Genomic DNA, 19,496 nt, shown 5'->3' on the forward strand with positions numbered 1-19,496 from the left:
TATACGTTAAAGAAGAACTCGGGTTGATATGACACACACACACACACACACATACACGTGGTGATACTGATGAAAAGCCATGTCGGAGGGTAGTCATAATTATGGATAGAAGCTGTATAAGGCATAGCTCCTTTAAGCGATGGAGGACCTGAACCCTGGGGTAGTGTGTTGCGTTGGACCTACTTTACAAACTGATAATGGCCGCCTACAGCAAAATCTAAGGCTGCGCAGTTTGGCAGCATCATTACAACCTGTACCTGCCCATTAGTCGCCCCGTGTGTCATCCACGCAACTTCCCCCTGTGGACGTGAACGGCCAAGACGTTTTTACAACTTCGCCGACACTCGCTGCACAGAAGTCGTGATTTACTCGTTTTTCTCACACCAGACTTGTGTGTCGCACTGTTTTTGTTGCTTCTCTCACGCGGCATTTTCTGCGCTGTCCTGCTTCAGCGGTGGAAATGAAGATGGTCATTTGAAGCCTCTGAGCCTGGTGGGCCAACGAGAAAGCGCGGTCAGGACAGGTCACGTGGCCAACGCCAGGGAGATGACGACATGTGTGGAGAGCGGGGGAGGGGGCAGACAGTTCCAGAGAGCAGGGCGGTGCTGACTTATTTCCATGCAGTTGACACGGGCCCTCTGTCTTCTCTGACACTCTCACGGAGTGCTGCACGCTGTCCCTGCCCGCTTCCTCTTGACACCAACAGATCATCTCTCCCTTCTGCTTGGGAGAAAACGAAGTAGCTTATTCCTATTAACTCTTAAAAACGATTGAACAGACTCGACGAACAACTCCGAACACTGAAACTGTGGTAAAGACGTCTCTCTTGCTTGAGAGCTAAACACTTGTATTTAATTGTTCGGCTTATTATTTAGCTTTACAACAACAACAAAAGGAATAGATTACGAAGGGAGAAAAAAAAATAACGGCGAAAGGGTGAAAAATCTCACATATTCCAGAAAGAGCAGTGACTTGCGAGTTAGCGTCAGCAACAATGTTGACCATGTCTGTGAGGACGTGGAGCTTGGTGCTTGTGACAGTGGTGGGTGCACTGCTGGGCCGGCATCAAACACACGCCAAAGTCAACTACAAGTGTGTCTACGGCCCTGTGCTCTCCACGGAGGGTAAGTCACTCAACGCTTTTCTTCATTTAGTGTGTGTGTGTGTGTGTGTGTGCGAGCGTGGGTGCTTGCGTGCATACGTGTGTGTGTGCGTGCATGCGTGCGAACGTGTGTGTATGTATGTGTGTGTGTGTGTGTTCTTGGACACGCGGAAGAAAATGTCTCTGTAAAAACACCAAATCAGCCAAACCATGTACCGTAAACTACCTTGTAAACAAGCTTCAGTTCAAATCTCGCTCCAAAATGAGCAATGCTGAGGTCGGATTGATTCTTTTTAAAATTGGTAATTCCCAGTTTTTGCCCTTTGCTGAGTAACCGAAACATTGGTCATTGACCGCGTTATAAAAAAAACTCATTGGTAGCAGATTGTTCATATGACATAAATAAATGTTATTCCAAATAATTTGATATTTGTTTGCATTAAAACAAGATCTTTGTTTATAAAGCCATATGATAGACATTGTTGTATACTATTCGTCAATTTTGTTGTTAAAAATGATGAGTTTTGCATGAGTATTTGTTCGAGGAAGACATTTTTTTTAACAACGCCCTTTCGGAAATTCCCGTTCGCTCTTCGCATATTAGTTAAGATGTTTCAAACCAAGACGAACGCGTTCACGCACACGTTCACATTAAATTAAAAATGTCTTTCAAAACGGGATCAGCTCGTTACTCCCCCTTAGGGTTAGGGTTAGGGTTAGTAACAAGCCGGGGGAGTAACGAGCCGGGGGAGTAACGATACCGGGGAGTAACGAGATGCTCCCTTGAAAACAACTGAAACAAATAAAAAAAATATATAATCTGACTAGAATATACATACCCATGCTTTGTGAAAACACCCATGCTTCGTGAATAAAGGTCTCAGGTCTCACTAGCACATTTCTTCGACGTGTTAGGTTGAGACGCGCATCCTCATGTGAAACCTTTGATTTGGTTTTTCCCCCCTGGCTGGGTGCGTAAAGGCTTGTAAAGCTCATATCTCCAATTTTACTACCAATACGAACCGTATGCGCAACAATTCCAAGCTACTCGCCAAATTTGAGCTCAATTGACCCCAGAGAAACAGAAATACAAGTCTAATCCGCAGACAGAGAAACAGAGACACAGAGAAACAAACAGACAAAGTGAAACCCATACGCCACTTTAGTACATAAAGGCGGCGTAAGTAGAGGTTACATGCCGAGTCTCAGCGATTATTAAAAATAATGGTCGAAGTTCGCGGATCATGAAAAATGCGAGCTTCAGCGAGCTTTTTCATGACCGCGAGCTTATATCATCAAAATATCAATTGACAATAATCGTACATCTCTATACAATGGACAATACAACAAATAGTGTTCAGCAGTCTCTCTTGGGTAACCGCACTCACATTTGGGGCAATCCTTGAGGTGCCGCTTACATAAATTAAAATTAAAATCACTCATACCAATACGCAATCTGCAATGATGGACTTGTTCTTGTTCTTGTTCTTGTTCTTCTTCTTGTCGTTCGCTGTTAGATCGTCAGTCTGGACTGCAAGGGCGAGACGTGCTGTCCTCTCCAAGTCCTCTTTGGGGCCATATAGCTTCTTTTGCAGCGTTGTCTCCTCTGGCCAGATGGTGTCCCCCAGAGCACTGTGGTATGGACAAGCCTGCAGGATGTGCTTTGCTGTCATTCTTGCCACACGGACATAGGGGGAGGGAACTAGCTTCAGCTTTGTGGCCATGTGATGGTTTAGTCTGTTATGTCCAGTGCGGAGTATGAGTTGGGCGACTTGTTCTTCACGTGGTAGTCATCTTTCTCCGCTCTGGTTTTCCTCTTGTTTTTGATGATTGTCTTTTTTTCCTTGTACTGCAGCTGGGACGTGAACTGTTCCTTTGAGGCACCTTCATGGACTTGTTTAAATCTTTCTCCAAAATAATAATGACATGGTTGGGGAAAGTCGCCAAACCCGGAACAGTTAAGGAGAAACAACCGGACCAGACAACAAAATGGATATTGCAAAGCGTTCTTTATACTAGAGTCTATTAATAAATAAACGAACAACATAAAATAAAATAAAAGTCACGCAACTCATCAGACTGATCATTATAAAAATCATTATAAAAATGTCTGCATCTGTTCCAGGTTGGACGCATGGACGCATGGGTGTGTAAAGTGGAACACTGTGTTGTCAAACTCGGAACACGTACACAAACACACCGACTCTCTTTCTAGCTCTCTCTGTGTCTCTCACACACACATATACACTAAACACTCTCAATCACACGCACAAAAGTACACTTTGCCACACACACAAGAGAAATAAATACGCCATAACATTTTGATTGAGACATTTGACTTAAATGGGTTTTTTCCCACATCATATTGTGATTTTCACCAAGGAAATAACAAATCGGAAAACAATTTAAGCCTAGAATGTGAAAAAAAATATAAATTAGGGCTAGGTATAAAAAAAACAACTTTGAAACAAAACCGTTAAAAAGAAAGGAAAAAAAGTAGCTAAGAACCGATTTCGCAGACAATGTCCTTTCAGCGCAACCATCGTGTGATCCACTGTGTGCACTTCTGGCACTGTATCATGCCCTCAGGGGAGTTGGTGCCACACATGAAGCAGTACCACGAGATTTCGCAGCTTCATTTGTAACCCTCTTCAGTTGACAAACAGATATAAAAGGGCTACCTGCTCAATTGACTAAATGTAAAAATCAATACGCATAAAGTCTGAAAGCAAATAACTAAGAACAGATTTAAGAACTGATTTTGCAGACAAAAAATATGACGAAGTACAGATTTCGCAGACAAAGTCCTTTTGTCCTCTGCTGTCAGCGCAGTCCTCGTGAGCCCACTGTGTGCACAGAAGGCACTGTATCATGTCCTCTCAGCGGAGTTGGTGCCACACATGAAGCAGTACCAAGTACCAAGTGCTTGCCTCCAGGATAGAACGCATCGTTAAGAATGTTCCCCTTTAATTCTTCCTCTGAGCAGATGATGTTCCCCACTTGTTTTTCTGAGCAGAAGATTTTGTAGCTTCCTTCTTTCCTCTCTTCTGTTGACCTGCATTCCCTTTTGCAGGGGAAATCTACAGCTTTTGCTTGTAAGGAGAAGATGTGATGATTTCAGATTTTTTTCTCGTGATGTTTGTGGTTGTGCGTTGCAGGACATCAGCGGCAGGTAGGCTTGACATTTGCTGCTGAAACCAAGCAATCATAATGACAGAATCTCCATGTCCAGTGTACAAAACAACGATGGGATTGACGTTGGCAAATTTATCTCAGCTTCATGAATGTTATTAACTAGTTCTTGTTCTAACTCTGGTGTTAGTGAAGAAGGTCTTCCTGTGCACTTTACTTCTTCTTTTTCCTTCTTTACGTCTTTTAAGCGTTGTGACAAGAATACCATATCTCCGTTTCTCACTGACGACAAAGCGCAGCCCATTTCTTTTGGTAACCACCGTCCGGGTTCCACAATACTGTCAAACTAATCAATCAATCATTCAATAAAACTTATAGAAGAGAAAAACACAACAAAACCGAAAAGAGGATTGAATACGTGAATAAAACAGCAGTGTTCAGTTTATTGTTTGATGAGGGTAAGAGAAAGGGAGAATGTACGTTCTGGCTCACCGATTCCGACAGACCCTAAATATTAACGCAAAATAGGCTTCTGGACTAAACTTTTACTAAAATGAAACATGCGACAAAATCAGAAAAATACTGCATAAATCCATACCAAAAAAAAATACAGTAAAGTAAGGTTGTTTTGAACCAATGCCGGGTCTGTCGGAATCAGTAACCCAGAACGTACATTCTCCCTTTCTCTTATACAACATTCTTAAGCTCAATACGCTCTCTCATTTACAAACTTTACTTCATATGTTCTTTCACTGTTAGAATTATATCTGATACATGCAATGTGACTGTCTAAACGAATAGTTAACTCTTTACAAGTGATTCTATTTTTACTTTTTCTTCCCGTCCTATTTGAATCCCCTTTTTTAAAAACTGCTTTTTCAGATCTTCTATATCGAGTGGCTTGTTATATTCAGCTCGTGTTTTTGTTTGAATACTTGCTTTCTTACTTTTGTAGTCATCAAAGTCTGTTTGTATCTGTTTGAATTCTTCGTCAGAAACTTTTGAATCTTCAAGTGCTTTACTGATAGACAGTTTTAGGCTAGACAATTTTGATGATGCAAGAGTGGAAATGGATTCGTGTTTTTCAAGCTTTTTCACAATTTTTTTCATTATAGCTGATGCTATAAATGATAAACCACCAACTGCTGCTGCGACACCACCTAGGATTAGAGAAACTGGAGTCCCTACTCCGGTAGCTAACAGAATTGTTCCCGTTACACCTGCAGCTGATGCAAGGATAGTAGAACCAGTGCTGGCATTAGAAAGGCTGTTGTAAGTTGTTGAGTACTTACGTCTAGCGCGAGAATATTTTTCTAATTCATCTTCTAGTTGTTTTTGTATATTACTAATGTGTGCCAGTCTGAATTGTTGACTTTCTGCTGCACTTTCATCAATATTAGGATAAAGCTTCACACTGCTAGTCATCTTTTAATGCAAAATATAAAATATTTATCTTAATTCTCACTGGCCAGTGTTTCTGCTAAGCTTTGAAGCTGTTCATTGCTTAACACCTTATCTGTATAGTAGAAAGCAATCAAATCAAGATAAGTAAGATTAATACTTCTTATTTCTGTTAAATTATTTATATCTGCGTTAACAACAACATTTTGGTTTGACGTCTGTTTTTTTATTGTGTTAGAATCCTTTTGAACAGCAATAAATACTCTGACTTCTTCAACATTTAATGGTCTCCAGTTGAGATTTATTCCTCTCATTAGAACAGTGTTTGTGGTTTCTTCCCTTTTCCTGACAACTATATCAAATATCATAGTTGCATTCTGCCCTATTGGAAGCTTGGGTATAAAATCGACAATGGTGTCAGCGTCCTTTTCAACACTTTGTTTTCTGTGAATGAGATAGTTGTTCTTATGGAAAGGTTTAACTGCAACTTCTCCCCTGCTGTTAATCGCAGGAGCAAGGCTAACAATTAGTGGTTTAGCATTGATTGACTTACGGAATGTGTCGTCTTTTCCAACAAGAGTGTATGGACTCACAAATTCAAACTTCACTTCCCAGTCAATCTTTTTCATAACAGGACTAAGTACCCATTTTTTATTCTGATGTTTCCACATGTAGAATGTGTCATCGACAATTGGATCAGGTACATTAACATCACGGATTTGACCTAGTTTGAGGAATCTTGGTTTCTTTTCATCGTCGATTTCCTTTCTCTTGTAATGACCAGTGTCTGTAAACTCGAATGCATACACTGCACCAACTTCAGCATTGCTCTCAAAGTCGATAGCATCTGCTAAATCTTTCAACTCTATAGTTGAACATGCAACAGGATAAATTATTGTAGGTCCACTCGACATTTTAATACTCAATTTCCAATGTAATGTTAAACAAACAATCAACTGGTTGTCCACTTTGATTTTTCAGATCAATGTGTAGGAATTCATGACACCCTTCCTCCAAGTCCTTGAACTGAAGTGTCTTAAATGTTGGCACGTGCATTTTACAAAAAGAGGCATCACTCGGTGGAAGAATCCTAAGCAGATCAGAACGCTGATCATTAAACAGATTATAGGATGTGTTAAGCTCTCTCATGTGAACAAACAGTACACTGTTAACATCCATGTCAATGGGACGTGTTCCCTTGTATATTTTTGTAATTCCAAGCATATCAAGGAGTTTGGTTGGAAACTCAAATGATCTGGTTACTTCTCTAGTTTTGGGCATAGTAAGAGTAGCAATGAGACTTGCATGATTTAAACTCGCTGTAATACCTACTGGAGCAAACAATTCTTTCTCTAAAGTGCAGAAGTCATAGTAACCATCTTCTACAGAATGTGTTTTACCATTAATTCTTACCCAGTTGTTATTCTTTTTTTTACTGATATTATACCAAGTAACCTTGTACATAATTTCATGCAGTGCAACTTTCATTCCTCCATTTTGATTGTTGATAGGGGTTGCAAGTTTAACTGGCACACCAGTCTTCACATTTGTTAGTGTGATAAACATTTTTTATTCAACAACAAAAATGAGTCAGTATAAATTCAACAAAGACGTTAAATACAAAACTGGACCATATTACAATCCAAAGACTATTTCTTTCCATGAGTTGGACTTTGCTGTAACAGAAACAGAATCCATTCGCGTTAAAGTGCCTGACCCATTCCATTCTTACCTAAATCCCCCAATCAAAAATGATAGTGTTCCAAAGATGTGGAACTCTCACCCAATTCAGTTCTATCAGAATCAGTTAAACTTTGCAATATTCTGTGCAACCACAGGATGTGGAGTGTCCTATGCAGACCACATGAATAATTCAAACTTACTGACAAAGTGTGTGTACACATTTCACGTTTACTATCAGTGCAGGAGAATCTTGTCTGAACTTCAGGCACCAATGCCGCATGAAAAGAGCTGGAACCCATTCAACAATAGGATAAACATGAAAGTGTATGAGCGTCTCTGCAATGAATTCAATATAGATTTTAAGACCGACTTTAGGCAAAAGCAAGACAAAAACCATGGCATGGGAACACTATATTTATGGGGTGTCCACAGGAGGTATAATTTTGATTACTGGCCAGGTCATACATCTTTTTCTTCAAATGTGCAGGTACAGTTAGGATCAATAGAACAACAGCACCACAATGCATGGACTACTTTTATATTAGACACCGGCAAAGGTTTCACTGGATCAGGTGTTGAAAGGATCAATGAATCTATCCGAACATATGCGTGGTGCTTGCTAGGCTCGCAGGCACAGACACGATCAAACATAATGAGAACAAGCACAGGGTTTGGTGCACAGAAACAGTTGTTATCAAATTTAGAAGATGTCATAAACTCTGCAGTTGATCTGCCTTCCAGCATCAAAAGGTATCAAGACTCTCTCCGTTATGCAAGATCAAAAGTTGACTTTGCTGTTGGTAACGGCCTTTACATGTTACCTTCTGATCTCCAGCTGCAGATTGGAACAATAACAAATTATAACAATGAAATCATTATTGCTAGTGACACCCAGCCGCTTGGAAAGGGTGAAGAACTGAATTCAGAAATCAGAACGATGTTACAGCCATATCACAATGAACAGAAACAAAGCGTGACAAGTGAAGATCACGCTGCAGGTGAAGATCATTCTGTCACTAGTGATGATCAAGCTGTTAGTATTAGTGATGATCATGAATCGCAGAAGACTGCTCTAGTAATTGGTGGAGTGGGTGTAGGCTTACTTTTGCTTTATTCTCGTTAGCAGAACACCTGCAATTAAAACTATTAGAGTCCAGAGATGTTCAGCCATGAAACCAACAACTTTACCTGCAAAAGATAACAGCCAGCTAACAATTGAACCAATGATTCCTGGAAGTGCATCCAAAGCTTTTGCTGCTAGTTTCTTTAATAGTTCTGCAATGTGTTTGAGTTGTTTCTTTACCCATCCCGGATCAGATGGAGGTGAAGGTGAAGGTGGAGGTGGAGGTGTGACAGTGCCACCTGTGAGTGTTAACACTAATGTGCTTATTGCAAATCCTAACGCAGTTAGTATACTAGCTATTGTGATTCCCTGCTCTCTGAAAAGCGTTCTAATTCTTTCAGCAAGAGTTGTGTCTTCGTAAAGGATTCTTTGAATTGTATTTTTTATTCTGCTGACCTGTGTTCTCAGTTGTTCTCTATTGTTACTTAGAACTTCTAACCTTATGGCTTTCTCCTCCTGCAAATCTTTTAAACGCTTAGAAATTCTGTTTTTTACTTCTTGTTCTAGGTTCAAATCATCAGCATCAGCAAGTTTTTGTTTCTCTTTGTTTATATCTTCATCCAGCTGACCTAGTTTTGACAGATTATTTGCTATTTCACCTCTGATGGTTTGTAGTGATTGATTAAGGGCTTCTATTTCTCTCATAGGTAATAGTTCATGTGGAGTCTTCAGTGAAGTTTCCTCAGAAAAAGAAGTCTCTATCTCTTGTATAAGTTGATCAGCCTCATCTGCAAGTTTATTAAGATCTTGCAATGGAACAGATTCTATTTGAGTAGCAGTTGGTAGTCCTAGTTCTGCTTGTTGAAGTAAGGAAACAACATGGGAAGATGATGACCGTGTGCTAGGCACAATATCTAATTGCCTAAGTCGATTAGCAGTAAGTTTTTGTTTTAGTGAAACTTTTGATAGAAACTTAGCAGGATTAGATTTATATGTAAGTTGGACTTTTTCTCCTTTATCGCTAGTTGTATATAAATGATTTGCTTCCATTTTGAACTGGTTTGGATCTAAAACATCAGGTTCTTCTCCTAAACTTTTGTAGAAATCTCTAACTTTACCTTCCAGAAGTTCATGTCGTGCCACCTCATAATGCAGTGAATGATGGTAGGGAACCAAAGGGATTGCTTCGCTCATGTCGTCCGCTGGCTCAAATAAATCTTCAAATCCACCTTCTGCCATTTGTAACTTATTTTTTATTTTGAAAATAAAAAAAGATGGCACAATCGTTCGGTTCTGTTCTTGATCCTTACAGAAGGCTGAAAGAACCTCTCGGGGTAAAAGGAATAAGGCAAACAGTTATAGTCACAAATAATCCTTCTACTATTGATCAGAATGAAATACTTACTGTTAGGTTTCCTAATCTAGGTAAGAACGATGTTATTGTACCAGGCACTGTAAGACTATCATTCAAATTAGAATTAGAATCTGGCTCAGATGAAAATAGGACTTTGGCTTATAATGTAGGAAGAGCAATTGTGAGGAAGATTACTGTCAAACTGGAAGGGCGGGAAGTGATGTCATTGAATAATGCAGATGTATTTTTAGTTTATGCAGATAATTGGTTAACTGACAATGAAAAGAAAAACAGAGTGTTTCAAGGGATTCAGTCAGACAATGGGATAAAAGTTAGAATAGGAGCCGGAGATAAAGCTGACAACAAAAAAGATAACGCTGTCAATGTTGCTTTTGGAAACAAATTTTGTATTCCACTTGACTTTGAACTCATAAATTCACATCCTCCCTTCTATCAAGGAGCATTGCGTGACAGGCTGTCATACGACCTGACTTTCAATAGTTATGATCGTGTTATGCTTTCACAAGACCCGGAAGCAAAGTATAAGGTGTCTGGAATTTCTTTAGAGTTTGATGTTGTAAACCATCCTGAACTGGCTAGACTTATAGAAAATCAGTACAGTTCTAAGCTGCCTATCTATTATGAAAGAGTGTTGAATCACAGTACACTTTCAAAAAGCCAGGCTGATCCAATCTGGAACATTAACTTGAATACACCAGCTAGGTCAATGAAGGGAATACTTATGTTGTTTGAGGAACCAAAAGATTCATATGAAAGGCAAATAGAAAAGTTTTACAATCCACTAATCAATAGAGTATATTGCACAATTGAAGGGCAGCCAAACCAAATATTTGCATCTGGCATGCTGCCATACCAACACTATGATGAAGCAAGAAAGTACTTTACTGGAGGAAGATTGAAAGACCCAACATCTGATCTTGTGGCTAAAGATCTACATTTACACGGTGTTGGCGTAGAAGATTTCTTGACAAATAAATATGCGTTATGGCTGGATCTCAGAACAACTGACGACAACAAACTGCATGGAAGTGGAAGGCGAATTGAAAACGGATCAGAAGGAATCACAATACAAATTGAAAAGGAAGTAGGGAGTAGTAGTAAATCAGTTAAGATCTACGTGTTTGTTGTGTCAGATGCGCAGTTAAACATCTCTGAAAGCAGATTACAGGATATTGTTTATTGAACGTGTTAAAATGAAGTATCTAGATTTTCTTCCAAAAGATCCACACTGTTCTTTGATTTGTGGGGCAACAGGTTGCGGCAAAACAAGATATGTTTTGGATTTATTACAAACTGTTTACATAAATCACTTTGAACACATAGTCATATTCTGTCCAACCATAAAGCATAACAGAACATACAAGGAGAGAAAATTCATATGGTCTGATCAAAATATATTTATTGTAAATCCTTCTGATCGTCTAAATGTTTGCTTGGAGCATTATTTCGATCTTTTTCAGAACACGCCAACACTGTTTATTATTGATGACTGTGCAGCAGAACGTGACATTGTTAGAAAGAAAAGTGCACTAGCAAAGCTTGCATTCAGTGGACGACATGCATTAATATCAGTTTGGATATTAACACAAAAATACAATGCAGTTCTGAAAGACTTTAGAGAGCAACTCAAAACAATAACATTGTTCTATTCAAAGGACCGTGACAGTTTTGAAGAGTGTCTTCGAGAAAATGATGTCATTGAAAACAAACAGGAGAGAGAAAGAATAAAGAATAATCTGAAATCTTCTAAGCACTCGAAACTGGTTTTAAAAACTGATCAACCAGTTCAGTATGTATGTTTGTAGAAATTCTTGTCAAGTTCTTACTCAAGTTCTTGTCAAGTTCTTACCAAGTTCTTACTCAAGTTCTTACTAAGTTCTTACCCAAGTTCTTACACAAGTTCTTACTAAGTTCTTACTCAAGTTCTTGTTAAGTTCTTACCTAAGTTCTTACTCAAGTTCCTACCTAAGTTCTTGTTAAGTTCCTACCCAAGTTCTTACTCAAGTTTAATTACTAGATTTTTATTTTATTCTGCATCAAAATAAAATGAACTGTGATGAATTGCTGATGCAGACTGCTACAGATATTGAAATCTGTGACAGTAGGACTATACCTGATAAAAAAGAAAGATTGTATTCACTTGCTGTTTGTGGAAAAACAAAACACTACCTTGGGCAGCAGTTAACTGTGGAAGAAGTACAACATCTTTCCTCAGAAGATATAGAAAAGTATCATGGACGGTATGAATCAGTGCTTGGTTCTAAGATGGTTAGAAGTATTGGACAGACTGTTATAGGTTTGTACACAAAGATTTTTGGACATTTTACACCTCTCGACTCGGAGGAAGACTTAACACATGATCTAACTCATGACCCTGTTGTTTCCAAGTCCCTCGAATCTCTTGCCTGTGGCCTGTATTATCGATTTGGTGCTTTATTAGTACCATTTGTTGCTGGATTAATTACTTTCAAACACATTAATTTTCAGAATAAAAAAGATGACGGATCAGTTGAAGCAGACAGTGGAGCAGACGAAAATACCAGAAGTGAACACAGTGACAAAGAAACCTGGTAGAGTAGAAGCAGGAAAAAAACTAGCCGAATGGAACAGACAAAAAAAGTTAAATCAAAAGGCAAAGCAGAACATTATGTCTGAAGTTGAGCAGACACCAAACATTCCTGAAGTGACTAAGGTCACACAAACTGATCAAGAATTAAAATCTTCATTTCTATCATACAGAAAAGTAGCTGTAGCAGCTGTTGTTGGAGGAGGTGGATACTTGCTTTACAAACTTTGGCAAGGCAAATATAAAGTGTCAGAAACACCAAAATCAGAAACACCAAAATCAGAAACACCAAAACCAACAAACAAAGCAGTACAAACAATAACAAAGCCCACAGTAGTACCTGCAGTGGATTCATTTCATATGGAATAATTTTAATATTTTAATTTTGATAACATAAAAATGAGTTCTGAAAAGACAATAGTTAATCTAGTTTATCACGCTGCAGTGATTGGAGGCTTGAGTGTAGGTTACACAATGCTGGGTAAAAGTCTCCTCAGAATGAAACCAGCCGACTTGGGAAAGTTAGACTTCGAAGACGGTGCTAAACTAATTGGTGTTGTGACAGCTTCCTTTGCAACAAAAGACTTCCTGGTGAAGCAAGGAATTATTCCAGAAAATATAAACATGTAAGACAATAAAATGGCTAGCTTGGTTATGATGGTGGGAGGTGCGATTGTAAATGCGCTTGCATTTTCTGGCAGCAACTATTTGTTTTCTAAACTGCAAAATGGTGAAGAGAGGGAAAGGCACAACAAAGCCATGGAACAACTGGCGAAAGCACAGGATGAATACGAGAAGAAACGAATTGCGCAGTTAGACTTTATGAATGATAAACTCAGGCAGCAAGGACATGCAAACAAAACCTTTGCCAATGTTGATGCAGCCATTCAAGAATACTATCTTGTAACTGGAAAGAAAATGAAGACAAGTGCTCCTCCAAAACTGGGTGACTTTTATCAGCCTTCAGAAGAGCAGAAGGTGGGCGAGATTGTTTTCATTGTTATTGGTATGGCTGTTGTTTACTTTATTGCGCGTGCTGTCAAATCTTAATATTCTGTCATTTAAAAAACCATGAGTGATGCTTTGTTATCTAAAATATATTATTCCCCAAAAGGATACTGGAAAGGAAGAACTGCTATTGACAAGCTCAGTGACGCAGCAGGTGTTTCTCAAGATACAGCAAAGAAATGGTTGTCAAAGCAGGCAGTTTGGCAGATCTATTTACCTGCACCAAGAAAAATTACACGACCACACTTTGTTAACATTAAACCGAATGACACTCATCAAATAGACCTGCTGTATTTACCGCATGACACAGTCAGAAGGAAGAAATATAAGTATGCACTGACTGTAGTTGATGTTGCAACAAGATACAAAGATGCTGAACCGTTGACAGAGAAAAGTGCTATAGCTACAGCTGTTGCCCTGCAAGAAATTTACAGACGTGGACCACTAAAGTATCCCAGAATGATTCAGTGCGATGATGGTAAGGAGTTTAAAGGAGCTGTCAACCAGCTTCTGTTAAAACATCATGTTACAGTGAAGAGAGGTATTCCAGGAAACCACAGGTCACAGGCTATTGTTGAGAGCTTTAACAAACAGTTGGCAGAAAAACTGTTTTCATATCAGTACCATCAGGAATTTTTGGACACAGAAAGTAAATTGCGTAACACTGAATGGGTCAAAAGATTACCATCAGTACTTAGAGCAATGAATCTGGAGGTATTTAAAGCTACAGGGTTAAGACTAGTTGATGCAATCAAACAGAAAACAATACCTGTTGCTCCAAAGTCAACAACACCAGTGGCATTACTACCTTTCAATCAGAAAGTCAGATATTTATATGCACCCGGTGAAGCTGAGGGTGACAGCAGGAAGCGTGCAACGGATCCAATCTGGAGTATTGACATTCATGAAATCAAGAGAGTAGTAGAGACAAATCCACCTATATATTACTTGAGAGAACCAGCACCGCAAAGAGCCTTTGTAAAAGAGGAATTACAATTAGTTCCACGTGGTACAAATGTTAAATGATTTTTTATTTCAGATTTTATAGTGTTAACAAAAATGGAAGCTCTGAGAAAGAATTCTAAGCAACTTCATTTTTTTGATTTATATTTTTATTTTGAGTTATAAAATCAAACTCACAGCGATGGAAGACTCTGTATTAGAATCTTTATCGACAGTATTTGACACCGTTGAATTACAAGTAACGGATCCTCAAAATGTGCAGTCCATTGAACAAATTCCAAACAATTTGTTGATTGAACCTCCAGTAAAAGTGCAGATAGTCAGTTTAATAAAATACAAAACAGTCAGTGATGAGGTGCTAGAAGTTCATGTTTCAACCAGACAACTAGCACTTAATTCTATGGCAGAATTGAATGGAAACTGGGCAGATGAAATGATGAAACGGTTTGAGCAAGCTGCAGAGGATGCAAAGATGAAAGGATCCGGATGGTCAGAAGGTGAAATTCTAAAAATAGAATTGAAGCTAAGTAAATTTGCCCCCATCAGAGGTAGAAGTTACATACCTTTACCTCCTGCTCTTGTCAAAAAACGTGCTGTGCTGAACATAAAGAATGATGATGACAAATGTTTTATGTGGTGTGTTCTGGCAAGACTGTACAGTGTAAAGAAAAATGCAGAAAGAGTGTCTAACTATCATGCATACAGAAATAAACTAAACTTTACTGGTATTGAATTTCCTGTCAGCATTACAAGCATTGACAAATTTGAACAGCAAAACAAACCCATCACCGTAAATGTTTACACGTGGGATGAGGAAGATGAACTGAAACCAGTCAGAATATCAAAGAACTCACCAACGATTGGTGATTGTGATACTAACCATGTTGACATGTTACTAATGACTGATGGTGTAAAATATCATTACACTTTGATTCGTACAATGAGTAGACTGATGGCGAGCACAAGCAATCACCATAGTAAACAAGACTTTTGTAGGCGATGTCTCTTGCGTATTCCATCAATTCATGCAGCACTTATACACAAGCAACATTGTAAGAGCGTTGATGATGCGGTTGTGAAGTTAACAACACCACCGCCAGACAGCAAAGTGTATTTTAAGAATGTATGCAAACTACAGAAAAGTCCTTATGTTGTTTATGCTGACTTTGAATCTATCATTGTGCCATATGAAGGACCTTTACCAAAAGACCTACCTAAAACAGTAACTCTAAGTAATCATCAAGTCTGTTCATATGCATTTATTGTTGTTAGTTCAGATGGTAAACATTCTAAACCGCAATTGTACAGAGGACCTAATGCAGCAAAGAACTTCTTACAGCAAATGAACCAAGTGCGAAATGACTGCTCCAAACAACTGAATCTTTCAGACATTGTTATGAAACCTGAAGACCAAGAACAGTTTAACTCTACCACACAGTGTTGGATATGCGAACAAAGTCTAACACCAAACCCAGACAATCCAATAGTAAGAGATCATGATCATGTAAGTGGGCAGTTCCGAGGAGCAGCACACAGCAAATGTAATCTACAATTAAAGTTTGATCCTAAGACTTGGAAGCTTCCAATCTTCTTCCATAACTTGCGCGGTTATGATTCACATCTGATCATGCAGGCAGTAACTGATGAATACAAAGCAAGAATAGTTTACACTTCTACGATTCTGCTCAACATCTGATGGGAACACTTGAGTCTTTATCTTCATCACTAACTGCTTTCCCAATCACATGTAAGTACTTTGACAGTGACTTAGTTAGAAAGGGAGTCTATCCATATGAATACATGGATTCGTGGGAGAGGTTTGATGAAGATGAGTTACCACCAAAGGATACTTCTCACGGCTGAAGGGTAAAGGTATAAGTGACGAAGACTATGAACACGCTAAGACTGCATGGAATAAATTAGGATGTAATACAATGGGTGATTATCATGATCAATATTTGTTGGCTGATGTTTGTTTACTTGCAGATATATTTGAGAATTACAGAAGAACATGTATGAAGCACTACAATCTAGATCCTTCACATTACATATCTGCACCAGGCATGAGCTGGGATGCATTTCTTAGATTTACAGGAGTAAAGATTGACTTGCTATCAGATCTACCTACACTTCAGATGATTGAAAATGGACTACGTGGAGGAATCAGTATGGCTTCACACAATTACTGCAAAGCCAACAACAAATACTTGGACGACTTTGATCCTATGAAACCTTCTAATTACATCATGTATCTAGATGCAAACAATTTGTATGGTTGGGCAATGTGTCAGACGCTTCCACTTCGGAACTTTAAGATCTATTCAGGACCATTTTCACAATGTGTTGTGCTGACAATATTAAAAGCAGGCCCAGACAGTCGAAAGGGATGGATACTAGAAGTTGACTTAGACTATCCACTATCACTTCATGATCTACATAATGATTATCCTTTAGCGGCTGAGAGGTTAAAAGTAAACCCAAGAGAACCTCCAAAGCTGGTGCCCAATCTGTTTCACAAAAAGAAGTATGTGTGTCACTACAGACTGTTACAGTTTTACATTAGACATGGATTAATTTTGAAGGCTGTTCATCGTATAATTTTATTTGATCAAGAACAGTTTATGAAACCTTACATCATGAAAAACACAGAACTGAGAACCAAAGCCGCTGATGCATCAGAGAAAGACTTTTTTAAACTGATGAACAACAGTTGCTTTGGTAAGACAATGGAAAACCCACACAAGAGAAAGGATGTTAGACTTGTTACAAGATAAAATGAGGCCATCAAGCTGACATCCAAACCACAGTATCAAGACTTTAAATACTTTCATGAACAGCTGTATGGTATCTTAATGAAAAAACTTGTAGTCAAGCTTGACAAACCAGTATTCATAGGCTTTACTGTGCTAGAGTTGTCAAAACTGTTGATGCTTGAGTTTTTGTATGATTATTTGAAACCAAGATATCCCAAATCGAGAGTACTTTACACAGACACAGATTCATTCTTACTTGACATTCCAGCGGATGACATTTACAAAGATCTAGAAGCTGAAAGTCCTGCAGTAAAAGGAAAAGATTCTTTTTATGACACTTGCGACTACACTAAAGAATCACCATTGCACTCAAATGTTAACAAGAAGGTTATTGGAAAGATGAAAGATGAAATGAATGGGAAGATAATTAAGGAGTATGTTGGATTGCGTGCAAAGATGTACAGTGTTGCAAGTGAGAAAGGGGTGGTTAAAAAAGCAAAGGGTGTAAGCAAACAGGTTGTAAAGTCGAGCATATCGCATGATAACTACAAGGAAGCACTGTTTCAGAAGCGAGTGTTTCACCATGACAACCCTAAGATCAGTTCCGCGCTTCATCAGATCAACACAACTATTGTAAACAAGAAATCTTTAGATGCTAATGACACAAAGCGCGTTTATTTATCACCAGAATATTCTTATGCAATTGGGCACTGGAGAACAAACGCGGCTTCAAATAGTCTGAGTGTGTAATAAGAATTTTTGTCAATCGGGAAAACCCGCTATGACAGCTTTGTTTTGACTGCTTGCGTTGGGGAAGTGTTTGTGAAAGGGGAGTACTAGGCTTTGTTGAGTTTCAAAGCAGCCACCAAGTACACTTATCAAAAGCTTGAATAAAATAAACAAGTCAATTGAATAAGTTAACACTCGGCGGCCGCCCGAAGGCAGCCTAAAAAGTTTATAGTAGGGCGTTGAAGCAGGGTGAAGCAAAAACAATAACACAGCTGAAGCAGGGTGTTGAAGCAGGATGATTAAGAAGACAGCCAAAGCAGGGCAGGCGCAGCAAACCGTACATGCATGATCGTTACTATATTTAGAATCACGTCATTACTATTTTTGAAACCGTACATGCATGATCGTTACTATATTTAGAATCACGTCATTACTATTTTTGAAACCGTACATGCATGATCGTTACTATATTTAAACACTTGTCTAACAGTGCAGGTGCAGTGTGATACTTCTGTTGTTGCGCACAAACAAGCACTGTAAGTCTAAGACTGGGACTGTTGGAGCTCTGATGTGACAGGAATATGCGGCGTTTCTGACCAGTACTCTCTGTACTCTTCGATCTGGAGCATCTCTTCGATTTGTTTAAGTTTGCCCATGATAAAACTGATTGGCAAACCAACAGTGGTAAATCGCGGAAATGCATAAAGCGATCTAGCAACGGCGCGTAGTCTACGCGCATGAACATCGGAATAGCCAGTTTTTGCTTTCAACCAGTCAGCCCACGTTTCTTTCATTCTCCCTTCTTTTCTTTGCTTCTCCTGCCATTGTTTGCACATAATCAAAAACTGTCCAAACTGAATGTAAATTAAGATTTGTTGTGCGTCCTGTCTTTTGAGATTTCTCATCCCTTTTTGCAGTCTTTCCACAATATCTTTTTCATTTTCTGCTTGAGCAAAATAAGCATTTGTGAAAGCTTCTGTGGATATAGCATGGCTAACATCTGCTTGGTTTGAAACGAGATAGTGATGTAAATCACTTGGCGTTGTTGGTTCTACTCTCTTTTTCTTTCCGTCTTTTTCTTTGAACAAATCTTCTATCTTCCTTTTTGGTTTTTTGGGCAGTCTCATTAATCCTTCTGTTTTAGCCTTAACTGCTATTAAGGCCATCTGCTCAAAATATTTTCTATTCTCTTCTAGTACATGCTGTTCTTCTTCTGTCCAAAATTCTGATGGTGTTGGCGCTGGTAGTGGGACATTACAAGCTTGTTCCATGTCAGGTAGAATTAAAGTTGTTGGCCACCTAGAATAATCTAACAATTCTTGATGAACATTTTGCGATTCAAGAAGCTCTTTCTCTAATTCTGCAGAAATACTATCTTGCGACATTCACCTTGTTAAATTAAGCACTTTTTTCACTGAAACACATACACGTCTTCACAGAACAGCACCACAATACGAAATGGCTTGCTAACAACACAAACTAGATCGGGTTGTTATCAACACACAGTGGTGGGCGGAAGTGACGTGAATGGTTACTATCACATGATTTAATCTTGTCTTGCCATTGGAGGAATATAGAAGACAGGCTTGCTGTTTGTTTTTACCAGATCAATACGGTAGTTATGGCTTGCCGACGACGGGCAGATTGGATCGAAACACACGCTGGCTGTTTGGAGTGGCCCAACTAGTTAATATTTCAATGGAAACTAAATTTAGCGTTGT

At 38.9% G+C, this 19,496-nt stretch overlaps 1 protein-coding gene across 1 annotated transcript in view; it reads left to right on the plus strand.

The window, feature by feature from the left end:
* Nucleotides 1-206: 206 nt before the first annotated feature.
* The window catches only part of LOC138949158 (uncharacterized), a 46,710-nt gene continuing 27,420 nt past the window's right edge, over nt 207-19,496 (plus strand). Inside the window, exon 1 of the mRNA XM_070320922.1 lies at nt 207-1,124. Within this exon, the coding sequence (XP_070177023.1) occupies nt 995-1,124 (130 nt within the window). The 5' untranslated portion in view covers nt 207-994. The remainder of the gene's footprint in view (nt 1,125-19,496) is intronic.

The sequence above is a fragment of the Littorina saxatilis genome, linkage group LG15 (assembly GCF_037325665.1).
Source record: "Littorina saxatilis isolate snail1 linkage group LG15, US_GU_Lsax_2.0, whole genome shotgun sequence".
In the NCBI taxonomy this organism is placed as follows: Eukaryota; Metazoa; Mollusca; class Gastropoda; order Littorinimorpha; family Littorinidae; genus Littorina; species Littorina saxatilis.